At 44.2% G+C, this 18,652-nt stretch overlaps 2 protein-coding genes across 2 annotated transcripts in view; both read right to left on the bottom strand.

The window, feature by feature from the left end:
* LOC119188842 (cell surface glycoprotein 1-like) overlaps window positions 1-336 on the bottom strand; it is a 2,953-nt gene extending 2,617 nt beyond the window's left edge. Inside the window, exon 1 of the mRNA XM_037436883.1 lies at window positions 114-336. Coding sequence (XP_037292780.1) covers window positions 114-336 — 223 coding nt within the window. The remainder of the gene's footprint in view (window positions 1-113) is intronic.
* Window positions 337-6,430: 6,094 nt separating this feature from the next.
* LOC115455728 (collagenase) lies at window positions 6,431-12,033 on the bottom strand. Its single transcript, XM_037436835.1, has 8 exons — window positions 11,975-12,033; window positions 11,122-11,161; window positions 10,414-10,570; window positions 9,279-9,448; window positions 8,681-8,782; window positions 8,169-8,314; window positions 7,493-7,601; window positions 6,431-6,901 (listed from the first exon to the last, which is right to left on the bottom strand). The coding sequence occupies exons 1-8, from the start codon at window positions 12,023-12,025 to the stop codon at window positions 6,552-6,554; spliced, it is 1,125 nt and encodes a 374-aa protein (XP_037292732.1). The 5' UTR covers window positions 12,026-12,033; the 3' UTR covers window positions 6,431-6,551.
* Window positions 12,034-18,652: the final 6,619 nt, after the last annotated feature.

The following is an 18,652-nucleotide window of genomic DNA, read 5'->3' as shown; positions in this document are numbered from 1 at the left end:
ACAACAGGGGTTCGGTGGTGGACATCACGTTCGCCACCCCGGACCTAACCCGCCGTGTCAGGGCTGGAGAGTCCTGGTGGAGGAGGAGACGCTGTCCGATCACCGGTACATACGGTTCAGTGTCTCCACTCCCCGGACCAACCAGCCCAGCAACGGTGGAAGTTTGACCTCCCGACGATGGGGCGGCCAGCGTTGGGCCGTTACGCGCTCAACCGGGAGGCCGTGAAGGAAGCCGCTCTTGTTCAGGCGGGGTGCCCTGTCCCGGCCGGGCCGGTGCGGGTCGAAGAGGAGGCAGGTGGTTCGGGGGGCAATGTCGCAAATCTGCGACGCGGCCATGCAGGCCCGATGCCTCCCTCCGAAGCGACAGGTGTACTGGTGGTCGGCGGAGCTCACCCAGTTACGCGCGTCACCATGTGCTGCGCGCCGTCGACTCGCCAGACACCGCCGCCGTCATTCCCGTCCGCCCGGCGATGATGAACAGGAGCGGCTGCTTCACGGCCTACACAAGACGGCCAAGAGAGCGCTGCGGGTGGCCATTGCGCAAGCAAGGCCGCGGCACGTATTAGTCTCGGAGAACTCTCGACAGCGACCCGTGGGGACGCCCGTACCGCATGGCGTTGAGCAAGCTCCGCCCGTGGGCGCCCCGCTGACACAGAGTCTCCGAGCCGATCTGGTGACGGACGTTGTCGCGGCGTTATTTCCGGCCACCCAGGGAGGCGCATTCCTCCACCGATGGCGCCACGTCCATCGGCGCCATCGTTGTCGATTCCGGCAGAGGATATCCCGGAGGTTTCGCCTGGAGAGCTCCAGGTGGCAGTGTCTCGGTTGCGGAGCAAAAAACTCGGCTCGGGGCTCGACGGTGTACCCGGACGTGTCTGGGTCCTCGCTGTCGAGTCACTGGGTACGAGGCTCCGTAGCCTTTTCTCCGCGTGCTTTGAGCAGGGCACTTTCCGTCGCGGTGGAAGACGGGAAGCTTGTCCTGCTCAAGAAAGAAGGAGAACCCGCAAGTCGCCATCGGCCTACCGACCGATCGTGTTGCTCGACGAGGTGTGCAAACTGTTCGAGCGTGTGGTACACGCTCGCCTCGTCAAGAGCATCTCGAACGGATCGGCCCGGATCTGGCCGCTTGCCAGTACGGGTTTAGGCGCGGCTTTCGATCCACGATTCACGCGATTCTGCGGGTGAAAGCACTGGCGGAGGATGCAGTCGCTCGGGGCAGGGTCGTGCTGGCGGTGTCCTTAGACATCGCCAACGCGTTTAACACCATGCCCTGGGCCTGCATCAACGAGGCACTGCGGTATCACGAGGTGCCACCTTATCTCCGGCGTCTGGTGCGCTCGTACTTGTCAGACAGGTACGTGGTGTATCCGGGCGCTGACGGGTGGCACCGTAGAGCGATATCGTGCGGTGTCCGCAGGGCGTCGGTCCTCAGGCCGCTCCTGTGGAACATCGGCTACGACTGGGTGCTCCGTGGTACCAACCTTCGAGGCGTCGCCGTCGTCTGCTATGCGGACGACACGCTCGTGACGGCGACGGCCAGGACCTTTCAGAGGGCGTCCCTGCTCGCCTCATTCGGTACCGGGTGGTGGTGCGCAGGATTCGGCGACTGGGTCTCGCGGTGGCTCTCCACAAGACCGAGGCCCTTGCCTTCCATGGGCCTCGGGTAAGGCCGCCATCGAAAGCCTACATCTCTGTGGAGGGCGTGCGGATACCCGTCGGCTCAAAGATGAAGTATCTCGGTCTTCATCTGGACAGCCGATGGGACTTCCGCGCACACTTTGAAGCTCATCGCCGAAGTTGGTACGGACGGCCGGTGCTCTCGGCCGTCTGCTACCAAACGTCGAAGGTCCTGGCAATCCCTGCCGGAATCTGTACGCTGGAGTCGTGCGGTCTATGGCCCTATACGGTTCTCCCGTATGGGCCAATTCAGTGAACGACCGCTGCGTCAGGCTGCTGCGAACCGCAGCGCATGGTGGCACAACGTATCGTCAGGGGCTACCGCACGATCTCACACGAAGCGGCTTGCGTATTGGCGGGCACTCTGCCCTGGGATCTCGACGCGCGGGCTCTCTCTTCTGTCTTCTGGTGGCGGGAAGAGAGCTTGCGCCGGGGAGACAGAGCTAGCCCCAAAGAGGTCGAGACCACTCTGGTCTCCCTCCGCAACGCCGCTGTGGAGGAATGGCAGCTCAGGCTGGAGAGCCCGAGTGCGGGCTTGAGGACCGTCGCGGCAGTGCGACCCGTCCTTCGACAGTGGTTGGACAGGCGCCACGGTGCGCCGACATTCCGGCTGACGCAGGTGCTCACCGGGCACGGGTGCTTCGGTGCATACCTGTGTCGCATAGCCGGGGAAGGAGAGAGTCCGCCGCGATGCCACCACTGTGGCAACTGCCGCGAGGACACGGCCCAACACACTCTCGAGGAGTGCCCAGCCTGGACGGAAGAGCGCAGCGCTCTCTTGGCCGTCATCGGAAGCGACCTCTCGTTGCCGACCGTGGTCGCCGCCATGGTCCGCAGTCGGAGGTCGTGGCGAGCTATGGCCTCCTTCTGCGAGCGTGCCATGTCGCAGAAGGAGGCCGCGGAGCGAGATAGGGAGCAGACCGATCCCGCCCGCCGCCGCCATAGGAGGAGAAGGAGAGCGTCCGGGGCGACGGTGTCTAACCCGTCGCCCTGCGCCTCGTGGGCAACCAGGGCCGCCCGCTCCTACCATCCATTAAGGCGGCCCACGGGGGTGAGCGACAGCGTGAAGGGCTAGGCCTCACGTTGTCGCCGTCGCCACAACGACGCTCGGCGTGCGGGGAACGGACCTTTCCCCGCCGAGTCGGGCCGCGAAAGCAGCACTGCGCAGGGGCAGTTCCGGCGCAATCCATGCGTTCTGCTCAGGTTTTCCCGGAGCCGTCCCTAATGCGCCGATGATGGCCCACGCGGGGTTTTAGTCGGTATTCCGGTGCGCTAAGTCTGGTAGGGACCCACCCAGCGACCGCCCATTACATCTCGGGCGACTCCTAGCATCGCTGGGTGGAAGGCGCCGGTGAGTCCGACACCTCCCCACCTCCTCGGAGGTGGGGGGTCCGTAAATGGATTTTCCCCGCGACACAAAAAAAAAAAAAAAAAAAAAAAAAGGAATATCAGGGCCATCTTTACCCGGAGTAAGTTCCTTTTTTAAAATAAACGTTAAAAGATTTATGCAATAAGTTATAATTGATACATAGACTATTCCCCTTTTACCCAATGAGGAACAAAAAATATTTCATCTAAGTTACTCTGTGAATTATTAGAAAAAAAAGAGCAGGACAATAATTAATCAGTTAGCTATAACTCATATTCGTGAGAAGAGTAGGGCACGTGAAACGAAGCATATTATGTACTTATTTAACCTAGGAAGTTTTAATGGGACATGAATGCAATACTTAGCGTATTGTGGGTGTTAACAGCGAAGATCATTTATCTTGTAGCTCACGGGTACGCGACAAAGTAAATTCTTACTCCTGCACAACTTTTTTCGCCATAGAGAAACGCTTTATCGCTACTACCACTTGCGGGTTGAGAAGAACGGTTATGTTAGTTTCACCGGTCTTACGGCGCAATGTCGACACTCGGGAGGATAGCGGTAGGGAAGGATGAAGTTCCGAAAGGGGACCCAACACTAATTATAAGTAATATGCATAAATGCGATCTGAAAATCGTTCTAATGATAATTAGATTTTACATAAATTACGAAAGGGAAGCCGACAGCAATCGCGGTATAAAGACCCTTCGCCACTGGTAGTGTCATCCGAGCAAGCATTAGACCGAGTCCCTAACCCTATGTGTACCCTACACCAGCATACCAACCAAAACTTGCGGTGGCCTTCTTCGGCGCATACGGGACGGCCCTGGGGTATCTTGTTGGACTGAGATAGCTGCGTGGAACTGTGCCTGACGCCTGCGTACCTGTTACCTTAGTTAGCTATGATGTGCTTGAAATAAAAACTAAAAACTATTTAAACGGATTTTATCGCGGTTTTTTTTTTTTTTTTTTTTATATTATTATTTTCTCCCGACGTTTCGAAGACTTTGCAGCCTTCATGGTCACGGGGGGGACTGAGGTGTTGTTCATCCGTAAAGTCAAAGTTACAATATCTACCTACATTTTTCAAATATACAACTTTTTAAAATTTTATTTTAATTTTTTTTAGTAATGGATACGTCAGACTACAATCATAAAATGGAACAACTTTTATCGGATGGAAGCACGTATAGAATAGTCAAATCAGACCCGACTAACAAGATATTGAAGGCTACTAGCACTTTAATAAAAAATTACTCCGATAAATTAAATCTCGACGTAAACTTACTCGTTCCTTCGTGTGCAAAACCGCCTAAACTGTATGGACTGCCGAAGATACACAAGTTAAATGCTCCACTACGTCCCATTGTGAGTCAGATCGACACACCAACCTACAGATTGGCTCAGCACGTAGCAAAAGTGCTTTCACCCCTCAGAGGAAACACTAGAGCATCTGTGAAGGATTCATACCAATTTGTCAGCGACATTAAACACCTACAGTTAGCTGACAATGAAACAATGGTCAGTTTTGATGTCCAGTCTCTCTTCACGAGCTTACCATTACAAGATTGCATCAAAATTGTGTCTAAGAAGTTAGTAGATAATAACATACCTGTGGAATATGCAGAACTACTCCAACACTGCCTTACATCTGGCTATATGTTGTGGAATGATCAGTTCTATGTACAAGTAGAGGGTGTAGCGATGGGCGCCCCTGTATCTCCGGTAGTCGCCGATATATTCATGGAGGACTTCGAGGAGACAGCCCTGACAACATCACCGGTCTCTCCAAGGTTTTACAAACGGTACGTAGATGATACTTTCACAATTTTACCATCGGACAAAGTATCTGCATTTTTAAATCACCTTAACTCCATCAATAATAAAATCCAATTCACTATGGGTTAGAACACAACAAATCTCTTGCTTTCTTGGATGTTTTAGTCATTCGTAATCCTGATCAGACCTTAAGTCATACTGTGTATCGGAAACAGACCCATACTGATAAATATCTGAACGGTGAATCTCACCACCATCCAAAACAGTTAGCTACCGTGGGCAAATCATTGTTTCCAGAGAGCACGAGGAATCTGTGACGAGAAACACCTGGCCGCTGAGCTACAACATGTCAAGCAAGTACTGCGAGACAACAAGCTCCAAATTCCACGCCGCCGTCACAGAGACCGAGTGAAACCAGCCACAGTTGAACGTGTTCCGGTTGTACTACCATATGTGAGAGGAGTCACCGACAAGATTGGCTACATCCTGAAGCGTGCTTCAATAAAAACCTATTTCAAGCCGCCTAAGAAGATTAGTCAATTTTTACCACCTGTCAAGTGCCATATACCTCTGCAAGAACCGGGTGTATACAAGATAGACTGCAACTGTGGCCTCTCTTATATAGGACAAACAAAAAGAAATATAGGGACCCGCGTAAAAGAACATATAGCTGACGTGAAACACCGACGCTCTACGAAGTCTGCAGTCGCTGAACATTCTGAAGGAGGCTCCAATCATTATTTGCGATTAGACAATCCACAAATCCTTGCCAAAGAACACCGATTCCTGCCTAGGATGATTCGCGAGGCTATTGAAATTAAAAACACCCAAATTTCAATAGGGAAGATGGTTGGAAGCTTGCACAAGCCTGGGATCCTGTTCTACATTTAATTAAATCGGATCCCAAAAGACCGGCTGCCAGACCTCAAGACACTGTGAGCTCATTCTGCGTAGATCGGACCGTCAACAGATAAAATTTTAAAAAGTTGTATATTTGAAAAATGTAGGTAGATATTGTAACTTTGACTTTACGGATGAACAACACCTCAGTCCCCCCGTGACCATGAAGGCTGCAAAGTCTTCGAAACGTCGGGAGAAAATAATAATATAAAAAAACCGCGATAAAATCCGTTTAAATAGTTTTTAGTTTTTATTTCAATGTCTAACATTCGCGTAAACATAAGAAATCATTATGATGTGCTTCTTCGACCTTTGTAATTACGTGATTGAATATAGGTCTCCCCTAAAGATTTTCAACTTAATATTACATTGGATTCTGAGTGACCCATTGGTCCTACGTCTCAGACACGCCTTAATTCCAAAAATCAATTAATATAGCTTTTGCTCACAGCCCCACCCGATTAAAAATCTTTTGGAGAAAAGTAATCTATAGGACTATGGAATGTTGTAACTGCTTATCAAGGAAATCATTTTTAGATTGATCGTATGACGGTGTGAATGAGATAACGAATTAAACACGTAATGTTTGTGTAGATACGTTTATTTTGTATGCAACAAGCTATTTAAAATAAAGTTATTATATAGGTACACAATAATAAATATTTATGAACAAGAACTTGGCATGTTTATTTTTATAAAAATGTTATTAACGGATAAAATTATTTAAATACTAGCCCGCAAAAGAAGGGAAAATGAAGAACCAGAAGAAAAGAGGAGAAACTCTTGTTATTCGTCTAAGTTATTCGTTAAGTAGACTAATTTATTTTTAGTTGATGAAAATCGGTGCGAACACTTCCTCGAACTGTAATACGGGTTCCCGTTCCTGATCTGGTTCAGTTTTCGGTTGCAGCTCAGGCTCCGGTTCTGGCTCGGGTTCTGATTCAGGCTCAGGTTCCGGTTCCGGTTCAGGCTCGGGCTCGGGCTCCGGTTCAGGTTCAGGTTCAGGTTCAGGTTCCGGTTCCGGTTGCGGTTCGGGCTCGGGCTCGGGCTCGGGCTCCGGTTCAGGTTCAGGTTCCGGTTCTGGTTCTGGTCCGGTTTCTACGTCCCACTCCCAGTCAAAGTTGATACCGGTTATTTGAGTAAACCAGTCATAGTAATGACCCGGTCGGACAAAACCTATAAAATTCTAACATATTTTGTAATTCAACCCATGTTGTGATAGGGAGCGAGTCTATCAACATTACTGGTGGTAGGTCTCTCATATGTGAGAGTCCGTCTGGGTAGGTACCACCGCAATGTCTACTGCTGCCGCCAAACAGCACACTAGTAGACACTGTTGTTTTTCGGTTTGAAAGACATTGCAGCCAGTGTAACTACTGAACATAAGACTTAACCTCTCATGTCTCAGGATGGTGTGCGCAGTGGAATACCAAAGAATACTTTGTAATTTAAGGTGCTGGATGGCGTTTCTACTGTTTATGGGCGGTTGTATCGCTTACCATAACCAAAAGGCAAGTTCATCCCGCCATTTAAAGCAATAAAAAAAGACATATGGGGCATAAAATCCTGACTCGAAATTGGGATATATAGGCCAGAAACACAAACAAGAATCAAACACAATGCCTATTCGTATATTTCAAGAACGCAGCATCTCTAAGTTTTTGTTAAAATCTGGATGTATGTGGATGGTAGGGATCACTTACCACACTCTAAAAAATTGCTATTTTGTAGCAAATATGTTGATTAAGACAAAAAAGAGTATCTTACCAGCAGGGAACGGGGTGTGGCAACCGGTAATTGACACGAATGAGGTGACACCCACTTGGGTGAGGACTCCGTCGTCGTCAATAGTAACGAGAGCACCGCCACTGTCACCCTGCGAACGAAACAGATTGTGTTTAATAAGAGGCAGGGTTTGTAGGGCTATATACTTCAAAAGGAACTATGATATGATCATTTTGTTGTCTATCTATCTGTCTACCTGTCTGTGCCTTTTTCTCAGGAACGCGCTGAGGTAACGAGTTGAAATTTATATCAAATACCCCAATATTATACACATCTACGGACTCTAAATAATCTAAAAGTTTAGGCACCATGCAACTTATGATAATGTCCACAAAATTCCAGTTCTGCAAAAATTCCAGGCAAGACGTGCCTGGCGCTGCTATTTGGTATTTCTTTTAAATATTTCTTCCATTGTTGCCGTCATTAGATTAGTCAAAATAAATATACAGTTATAACAAAAGCAGTTGTTCATTAATGAACGGTTTATTCCTTTAGGAATTTGTTGATGCAACTACCAAATAGTAAATGTAATATTATCAGTCGATCTCATTATATCTCATGTACTCAGTACTCATAAACTGGATTCTGCGTATGATAATAAATTTTGCTAATATAAGAGCGCACATAAACTCGTTCTAAATTCAAAAATCCAGCTAACCTGGCAAGTGGACTGGCTGGTGACGTTGTAGTAGGCCGCGCAGATGGTGGAGTCCTGGATGATGCCGCTGCCGCCATACGCCTCTCGGCAATCTTCGTTAGTCACCCCGAGCAAGTACACCCAGTTCATATGCTCCGGTGAAGATCCTAAATTGTTTATTTTACAAATTAATAAAATTACAAGCAATTTAGAAAGCATCACAACTGATCTTGGCATTATGACACTTAACATTTAATATCTGAGGATGCAGTCAATGCCAAACCGTTCGTTATAATTCAAAGTTCGGGAGATATTGCCCCTATGAATCTGAAAGCACGTAAAGCCATTGCTTGCTGATGTTTCCTCGGTCATGTCGGATTACCATCTGACACATTGCACTTGTATATTGCGTACACACTGGTGCTCTATAATATCTCCTGCGTACCTTGCTGGTCTTCGTTGTGATTGGTTGGGAGGATTTTGTTGTTATTAGTCTTTACGAGTTTGGTCACGTCTATGCATGAAAAACTTACCGTTAGTCCAGGTGCGGCCCCAGCCTGACGCTATCAGTGTAACGCCATCGTAGTTGCGATTCATGTGGATCGACGGTTGGAGTCTTATAGGTTGGATCAGTTCTGAAATAAAATGTTACTTCACTTTAACGTTGAAAATATTATCAGTAAACTCACATCAATAAATCTATTTTTCACAAAGATAGAAATATCCCACTAGTTCATTTATTCTATGTTTATGTTCATCATAATAAGAATAAACTTAAACTACATTACCATTAATTGAAAATTCCTTTTTTATAAGCAACTAATTTTTGCTCGCGGCTTCTTCTCTCTCTCTCGGCTCTTTACAGCGTGAAAGAGTTTTCCGGGATAAAAGTCAGCTATATATTTTTCCGGGATTGGAAGTAACCTATAACCTTTCCAAGATCTTAAACTATTTCCATACCAAATTTCACAAAAATCCATTCAGTAGATTTTGAGAAAATCGATAACATACAGAAAGACAGAAAAGGGGACTTTGTTTTATGAAAAACATTTTTATTTTTTAAATTTAATTAAGTAAGTCGACCTCCGAACGCTCACCAGTTTCATAATCTTTATTATCGTTACAACATACCATTGTACTGAAGTTTCCTCTCGAAATTGAGCAGTCCGATGTCGTTCGGCTGCACGATACCGGCTAGTGCCTCCAAGTACAGAGGATGATTGATGTAGTTGGTCGTCTCGAAGATGACAGCGGGCCGGGTCGTGATTACTGTGCCGGCGCGTATCACTATTGTCAGCCGGCTATAATGAGAGATAATTTATAGTAAATTTTTCTTTATAACTTCGAGAATTTGAAGTCCTATTTCATAACTTCTGAATAAATATATGTCACAAACTATTAGCCTACCTAAAAATTCATTAAAAAAACTAAATTATTAATCATATTAACATGACGTATAATATATGACGTATCAAATACTTTCTTTAATCTAAGCAAATAACAGACGAAAAATTTATATGCCGTGACGTCATTGCCATTACAAACGGGGCGTGTGAACGAGATAACAAGATAACGCTACACCCGAAGAGAAGAACACCGCTACACCTAGCTTATACAGTTGTAGATATTAGATACTAGTATTGGAAAGGCAACTTCGAATATCACATATTATTATTTTCTATTCAAAATAACGTATCTATTTTCTTGTTTATCCGTACGATTTCTTTTTCATACGGGTAGGGCTAAGAGCCCACTGCACCTGGTCATATATGACAACTAAAGAGTAATGATACCCCTCACTATTCAAACAATTATGGCGTCCTGTTTGAACCGGATATACACAGGCTGATCCCGGAACGCGACACACTTACGTGAGCTTCTGTAGCGGGTTTTAACACCTTGTGCACGATGGTCGCTATCTTGATATAAAGTACATGCAAAAACGGTGCAACAGTGCTGGCGTAGTCACGGTATTCTATAAAGTTTACAATGTCACCTATGATTCATTGATTTTGGCCACGACGACCAATCTGAACGGAGATCAACCAAGTACGCAGGAATATGCACTCAGGTGCACTCTCTGTTCCTTCACTCTCATAGTCCGGTGAGACGGCAATCCGACATGACTAGAGAGAGATCAGGCGCAGTACCAACGACATTACGTGCTTTCCGAAGCACAGGGCCATCACATCGCCAACTTCTTGACTCCGAGCTGGGACTGAGTAGTTTTTAAGAAAAACGACAAGCCTCTAAGTTGATCACATACCGAGCGGTGCAGTGGGCAGCTGTGAGACCCCAATTCGTATCGATGATAGTGCCACCGCAAGCGAACACGCTGCCACTCCCGTTCACCATGCGGAGCGACAGTTGGTACGGGAACTGGCCCACGTCCGCCTCCCATCCTGACACGATCCTTGAACCAGCTGTAAAGAATGAGGACTTAATAATATAAAGATATCTTCTATATTGGAATTAAATCTGTATCGAGTTTAATAGGTTGAGATTGTAATTGTTTCTAGAGAAAGCCTACTGAGACTGTAGCCTTTATCTCCAAAAGGATAGGCAGAGGTGCAATTAGGTCATTCACTTTTCGACGCAATCCATCCCATGATAGAGGCGACTCTATCGCCATATCGGACACAAATTCCAGACTCACAGCTGTTACATAGCAACAAACCTAAAATCACTTTGACCGATCCAGGATTCGACCTCAGCGGTGGTCATACCGCGCACTTAACACAACTACGCCACTGAGACAGTATTCGGTATTGTGACAGTCGATTTCTATATAAATATATAGGTAAGATTTTACGATCAATAACTTATATCGAGACTGAAGTTTTAGGAGAGGTTACAGACAAACAGGCTGAAGTTGCTAAAGGAATTATTCGTATTTTAGTTACGTTTGCAATAACAAGTTTATAGCATCTGCGGCGCTTCTATCTCTTTAAAACATATAAGTTAGTTTACCTACATCTCACATCTTCAGGAAACACCGCTCGGTCAGCAATTACCTGGAATTACATATTTAAATAAGTAAAACTGGGAGATTATAAGGATACTGAGGAGAAATTATTTCAGACAAAAACAATGCTTGAATAACACTTACTTATTGTAAATCACCTATTTACGCAGATTGTCACAGAATAAACTGAGAATGTCTATTCTTTAGAGTAAATATTTAACAATTTATTTAAAATTATGATTTAAGAAGGCCTATGGCTTTTATATATCTTAAGGCGATACCTCAAGGTCCATTTTCATACATTTTGTTTCGGCTTTAATCTGGGTAACTAAACAAGTATTGGCAAGTAAAGAATTTAAATTCACGTCTAGTTAGTGATTAGTTCTCGCAGTTGAAAGAAAAACGTAAAAATAATTAATAATCATGGATATTTCGGCCTTTAAAATTTAATATGACGAAATTTTAAAGGCAGAAATATCCATGATTATTAATTATTTTTACATTTTTCTTCAACTGCGAGAACTAATCACTAACTAGACGTGAATTTAAATTCTTTACTTGCCAATACTTGTTTAGTTACCCAGATTAAAGCCGAAACAAAATGTATGAAAATGGACCTTGAGGTATCGCCTTAAGGGTATTGTTAATTTTCTAAAATTCTTGCTTTGTATTCACAGCTTCCTTGAGACCCGTGTAGACATTGGTTATAAGGGAACACATTTTATAAACTTTATAAGGGGATATTATTACTATTTTTTTCATTCATTGTTCACGTAAATTATTATAATAATGATTATGTAACTTTTATGTTACTTCTCGATAAACATTATTATTACTGTTGGTTTTAAAACAAAAGTATTACCGAAATCGCAGCAAACGCCGCTAAAGACACCACAACGCCCCAGAAAGCCATAGCGAGCGACTGCCCAACCAGCCGAAGAAAGTTAAAATATTAATTGACACGATAACATATTTTAATCCGATTTGTACTTCCCACTTGATAATTTAAATTTTTATTTAATACAAATTTCATGTTGCAATTAATTTGTAAGTGTGACAGGTTCGAACATTAACCTTTGGGGAAATTCGCAGTGAATGCAATAGCATATTGATCATATTTTTAATAAAAATATTGCAAAATTGCTCGATATCCTAGTTGGGAATGAAACGGTCAGCCGAGACGAATGTCCGCCGATTTAAACCCCAAGGCACACACGTCTAACCATCGACTTCTAATTTTACGAAGTTACGTGATTATTGTGCATCAATTTTAACAATTACGGATGGACGCGGGACATGGGATAGAAAATATCGTAAAAAACCTTTATACCTTGGAATTCTTTGTAGGAATTCCGAGGATATTGAAGTCAGCCAACCGGCACAAGACTAACGTGGTGGACTAAGGCATAAACCCTCTCGATGGTAGAGGAGGTCAGTGCTCAGTAGTGAGCAGTATATTATAGCATATCTGTGTATACTAATACAGAGCTGGTATTATTAATAAAAAAAACAACTGTCCAAGTTAGGAATTTGATCCAATCCAACCACTAGGGTTGGGGGCACTAAGTAACCGTCTTACGAATCATGCGGAACTCAATTTGTTTTGAGCCAACAAGGAATAGGTCTTTGTAATGGAGATTGCACTAGACTTAAGGCTCATGTTGATTTGGTTTATTTTCTCGTTTGAAATATGATCGCATAACAAAGTAAAAGTAACATAGGCCTTACGCCTAAAATTTATCATTGGAAACAGAAAACTGTAAAATATCGTCGGCCCAGAATATCCAGAACCGAGATTTTTATTAAAAAAAAGAGTATGAGAATTTAACCCAGCTTCTCTATATACATTTAGTTACGACTCACAGTACAATCGAAAATGACTAAAAACTAGTTGACCCGACAGACATTGTCCCGTCTTCACTATGAATTTACAGCGCGCATTTTGTCAATCAAACAAATTTGTGTGGAACGGACTGGCAAAATGAATGTCCGCAGGTTCAAATCCCTAGGGCACACACCTCTGATTTTTCTAAAAAATTATATGTGTATTCTTTGTGAATTTATCGTTCGCTTTAACGGTGAAGGAAAACATCGTGAGGAAATCTGCACATCTGAGAAGTTCCTCTATAGGAATTTTTAAGGTGTGTGAAGTCTACCAATCCGCACTAGGCCAGCGTGGTGGACTAAGGCCTAATCCCTCTCAGTAGTAGAGGAGGCGCGTGCTCAGCAGTGGGCAAGTATATAATACAGGGCTGATATTATTATTATTATTATTTTGTCAATCGCTGACAGTTATTTCAAACAATTGACAATTATGTAAAATTATTATTGAAGTTTAGTTTTCTTAAATTTGCTAATAATGTTCAGTTCAACTTCCTTAATTGTTTCTTCCATAAAAACCTTCTCCTGATACAATTGACACAACCAAAAAAGATTTAGCGAAATTGTTCCAACCGTTCACGCGTGATGCGATGACCAAGGGAAATAGAGATTTATTTTTATACTAGCTTTTGCTCGCGGCTCCACCCGCGTTATAAAGTTTTTCAGGCTAAAGTTTTCCATTATAAAAGTAGTAGTTTCCGGGGAGCCTATGTTCTTCCCAGGGTTTCAAACTGTCTCCATACCAAATTTTATCTTAATAGGTTGGGTAGTTTTTGAGTTTAAGACGTTCAGGCAAACGGATGCAGCGGGGGACCTTGTTTTATAATATATTTTTTTAGAACTTTTTAAGAGGAATAATCCCGACATACATCATTGTTGCATAACTTTAACCGTTTACGCAGCGCACGCAACGGAAGCTCTCAAAACTAATAAATTGTCCCCGTATTTGTAACATGTTTCATTACTGCTCCGCTCCTATTGGTCATAGCGTGATGATATACAGCCTATAGCACCCCACAAATAAAGGGCTATCCAACACAAAACGAATTTTTCAGTTCAAACTGGTAGTTCCTAAGATTAGCCATTACTGCTCCGCTCCTATTGGTCATAGCGTGATGATATATAACTTAGAGCACTCCACGAACAAAGGGCTATCCAACGCAAAAAGAATTTTTCAGTTTGGACCGGTAGTTCCAGAGATTAGCCATTGCTGCTCCGCTCCTATTGGGTATAGCGTGATGATATATAGCCTATAGCAATCCACAAATAAAGGGCTATCCAACGCAAAAAGAATTTTTCAGTTTGGACCGATAGTTCCTAAGATTAGTTAACAAATATAATGAGAAAGCTTCGAACTGCTAAGCTATCGGGAGTTACACGTGTCATTGTGAGTCAACCATAAAAGATAGACATATGCTGTCGTGGGATATTTTTTACATAATTTTAAGGACAACATTTCCGTCATACATGATTTCTATGTAGCGTTAACCATTAAGGTTGCACACGCGATGGAAGCTTAAAAAATGGAGTAATTTCTCCCGTTTTCCCAACATTTCCCTTCACTGCTCTGCTCCTATTAATTGTAGCGTGATGAAAAGTATACTATAACCAGCACAGGAGTATGAAAAATAATTGTACCAAGTTTCGTTAAAATCCGTCGAGTAGTTTTTGTTTCTATAACGGTTATACAGACAGACAGACAGACAGACAAAAATTTTACTAATTATAAAATAAATAAAATAAAATAAAATACTTTATTTATCACGTAGGCGAACAAAGTTGCACTTATGATACGTCAAAACAAAGAATAAGAATAATTATTATTTCTAAACAACTATTAAAATCACTTATATAACTATGGAGATTTTAAATTAGGGATAAAGTTTATACAAAAGACTAGGTACAAACCGAAGTAACCAGCTCGGGCTGGCAAGTAGGGGAAATAGAAGGGTAACGCGTCGCGATTCTCACCGGTGAGGACATGAGCCCTAGCCTAGCTAACCTACCAGCCTTTCACTAGCTACCTAAGTGATGACTACCCGAAGAAGAAAGGCAGAAAGAAACTCCGGGCTTTCTTTTTTGTCATCAATTGTTCAGTACTTCTTTTGTATTTTTTTCCAAGTCTTTCTTGTACATAGTCACAATAGTTATATAAGCTAATGCACGCACATCACCGTTTGGCATCATTGCATTTTTGGCATCAGTATCGATCCCTAATCACCCCCTGATAGTTATTTTTGAAATATATTTCATGTACAGAATTGACCTCTCTACAGATTTATTATAAGTATAGATAATAATATATAGATATTCGTTCCGAGGCTATTTGCCATCTCATAAGGATTACACGATAAATATTTGGGCCTAGATTGTAATATGATTAATGATAAAATAATCAATAAAATTTGATTAATGAATAGGGCGTGATGAACAAGTAAATTAATATTTGGCTAATGTCATTCATTACACATATATAAAATGATTATGATTTAAATTATGAATACCTATGAAAGTTTTTATTTTCTCTTTACCAATGGAAAGAATGAAAAAAAAAGATAACGTGGCAGGAGGCAAGTTTCTGTTATTTTATTTGTAGCCCCAAAACGGCGATATTCTAGTTAGTTGTGAAACGGACTGCCGAGACGAATGTCCGTAGGTCCAAATGCCAAGGGCAAACACATCTAACTTTTCTAAAATTCTGTGTATTCTTTGTGAGTTAGCGCTTACTTTAAAGGTAAAAGAAAATTCGTGAGGAGACCTTTTTATCTGAGAAGTTCTCTGTAGGAATTTTGAGGGTGTGTGAAGTCTACCAATCCGCACTAGGCCGGTGTGGTGGACTAAGGTCTAATCCCTCTCAGTAGTAGAGGCGGTCCTTGTCCAGCAGTAAGACAGTATATAGGTAATACAGGGCTGATATTATTTAGTATTTGTAAAACTTTATATTTGTCTTGGACATGGTTTGACGGAATGCCAATCAGTTCAATGAAAAACGCATAAACGACTTCACAAATTATTGTATTTATAATATCTATGATAAAAAAGTTATAATCACAGGAAATTACTTAGCTTCTAATCGTTTAATTAGTTCGTTGCGTACATTCACACGAAAACTCAGGGCTGATTACCCAAATTTAGATATTATCAAGGCCATAATCAGTAATAAAAAATTGAATTTATATCTAAATTTATATTTTATTATTGACAAACAAAGATGGAACCAGTACTACACATCTATTGTGGTAAAAAAAATATATTTTAAATAATATCCTGCATAATCATTTTTAATCATTCATTCATTCATTTCAGCCCTTGAGTCGTCCACTGCTGGACATAGGCCTCCCCCATTGAGCGCCACAGGGACCGGTTCTGGGCCGCCCTCATCCATCGGACTCCGGCGACCCTGACCAGATCGTCGGTCCATCTCGTGGGGGGGCCTGCCTACGCTGCGTCTCCCGGTTCGTGGTCGCCACTCCAGAACTTTTCTGCCCCAACGGCCATCAGTTCTACGAGCTATGTGCCCTGCCCACTGCCACTTGAGTTTCGCAACTCTAAGGGCTATTTCGGTTACTTTGGTTTTCCTGCGGATCACCTCGTTTGTGATTCGATCCCGCAAGGAAACTCCGAGCATAGCCCTCTCCATTGCCCTCTGAGTGACTTTCAACCTTCTGACAAGGCCCATAGTGAGCGACCACGTCTCACTTCCATATGTCATCACTGGCAACACACACTGGTCAAAGACTTTCGTCTTGAGACACTGCGGTATTCGGGACGAGAAGATGTGTCGGAGCCTCCCGAACGCTGCCCAGCCGAGTTGGATTCGACGAGTGACCTCTTTCTCGAAGTTGGACCTACCTAATTGGACTGTTTGTCCCAGGTAGACGTACTCGTCGACAACTTCAAGTGTAGCGTCTCCTATCTTGACAGGGGTGGGTCTGACATGGTGGTTAGACATGACTTTTGTCTTATCCATGTTCATTCTGAGACCCACTTGTTGGGAAACGCTATTGAGGTCATCGAGCATTGCGCTAAGGTCTTCTAGGGTCTCAGCCATGACTACGATATCGTCGGCAAATCGAAGGTGAGTCAAATACTCGCCGTTGATGTTGATGCCGAGTCCTCTCCAGTCCAGAAGCTTGAAGACGTCTTCCAGTGCAGCGGTGAACAGTTTCGGAGATATTATATCTCCCTGTCTCACGCCACGCTGTAGCTGGATAGGTTTCGAGTACTGATCCTGGAGGCGGACTGACATGGTGGCGTTTTCGTATAGGCACTTCAACACTTCAATATACCGATAGTCAATTTGGCACCTCTGGAGAGACTGAAGCACTGCCCAGGTCTCGATCGAATCGAAGGCTTTCTCATAGTCCACAAACGCTAGACAGAGGGGCCGGTTATACTCCTCGGACTTCTGTATAACCTGCCGCAGCGTGTGTATATGGTCTATGGTACTATAGCCTTTTCGGAATCCGGCTTGTTCGTGAGGCTGGAAGTCATCGAGACTGTTAGCAAGACGATTCGTGATGACTCTCGAGAACAGCTTGTAGACGTGACTCAGGAGCGAGATGGGTCTGTAATTCTTTAAAAGGGTTTTATCGCCCTTTTTAAAGAAGAGCACCACCACGCTCCTGTGCCATGCCTGGGGCGTGGTACCCTCGTGAATGACGGAATTGAATAGTTTTTGGAGAGCCTCTAATATTGGCTGTCCGCCCGCTTTTAGAAGCTCTGCTGTTATTCCGTCATCACCCGGAGCCTTGTTGTTTTTTCAGCTGCCCGAGCGCCATACTAATCTCGCACAGGTCGATGTCCGGGATGTCTTCGGTATAGTGTCGGATTAGTGGGGCTCTTGGATCTGTGGCCGCACTGCAAACAGGTCGTCGTGTTGACGTGTATAACTGTCCGTAGAACTTCTCTACCTCACCCATGAGCTCCGGTCGGGAAGATATAATCCTGCCGTCCTCGGTCTTCAGTTTGGTCAGCAGGCTTTGCCCAATGGACAGATCCCTGGCGAACACCTTAGAGCCCCTGTTCCGCTCAATAGCCTCTTCAACACATTTAGTGTTGAATTGGCGTATATCACGTTTCAGGGACTTACAGATCTGTCGATTGAGCCTCCGGCAGACTGTCACGTCACCAGAAGACTGCAGGACCATCTTGCGTCTTTCTACCATGAGCTGTAGGGTGGGATCTGAGATCTTTTGAGTTCTTTTTGGACGCTGGGTCTTAAAGAACTTAGACCCAGTCGTCTGGACAGTTTTCACGAGCCTGTTGCTATACTCATCCACATCTACGCACTCACCTAAGCACTCGAAGCGGTTCCGGAGTTCGAGCTGAAAGCTCTCGGGGTTTTTGATATGGGCAGATGCTGGTCGGAGCATGGACTTCATCAGTCGAGACCTCTCAAGCGATACGTTAAGATTCAATGTGCCTCTTACCATTCGGTGATCACTCCCGGTTTTCACCGCATTGATCACAGAGACATCATTGAATATACGCCGTTTGGTCGACATGATGAAGTCAATCTCATTTCTGGTAGCACCCTTGGGACTCAGCCAGGTCCACTTGCGCTGACTACGCTTTTTGAAGAAGGAGTTCATCATAAAGAGTCCCTCCCTCTCCATGTAGTCGGCCAGCAGCTGACCCCGCGCGTTCCGTTGCCCAT

The sequence above is a fragment of the Manduca sexta genome, chromosome 9 (assembly GCF_014839805.1).
Source record: "Manduca sexta isolate Smith_Timp_Sample1 chromosome 9, JHU_Msex_v1.0, whole genome shotgun sequence".
NCBI classification, from domain to species: Eukaryota; Metazoa; Arthropoda; class Insecta; order Lepidoptera; family Sphingidae; genus Manduca; species Manduca sexta.
This window is presented reverse-complemented; position numbering and strand designations above follow the sequence as displayed.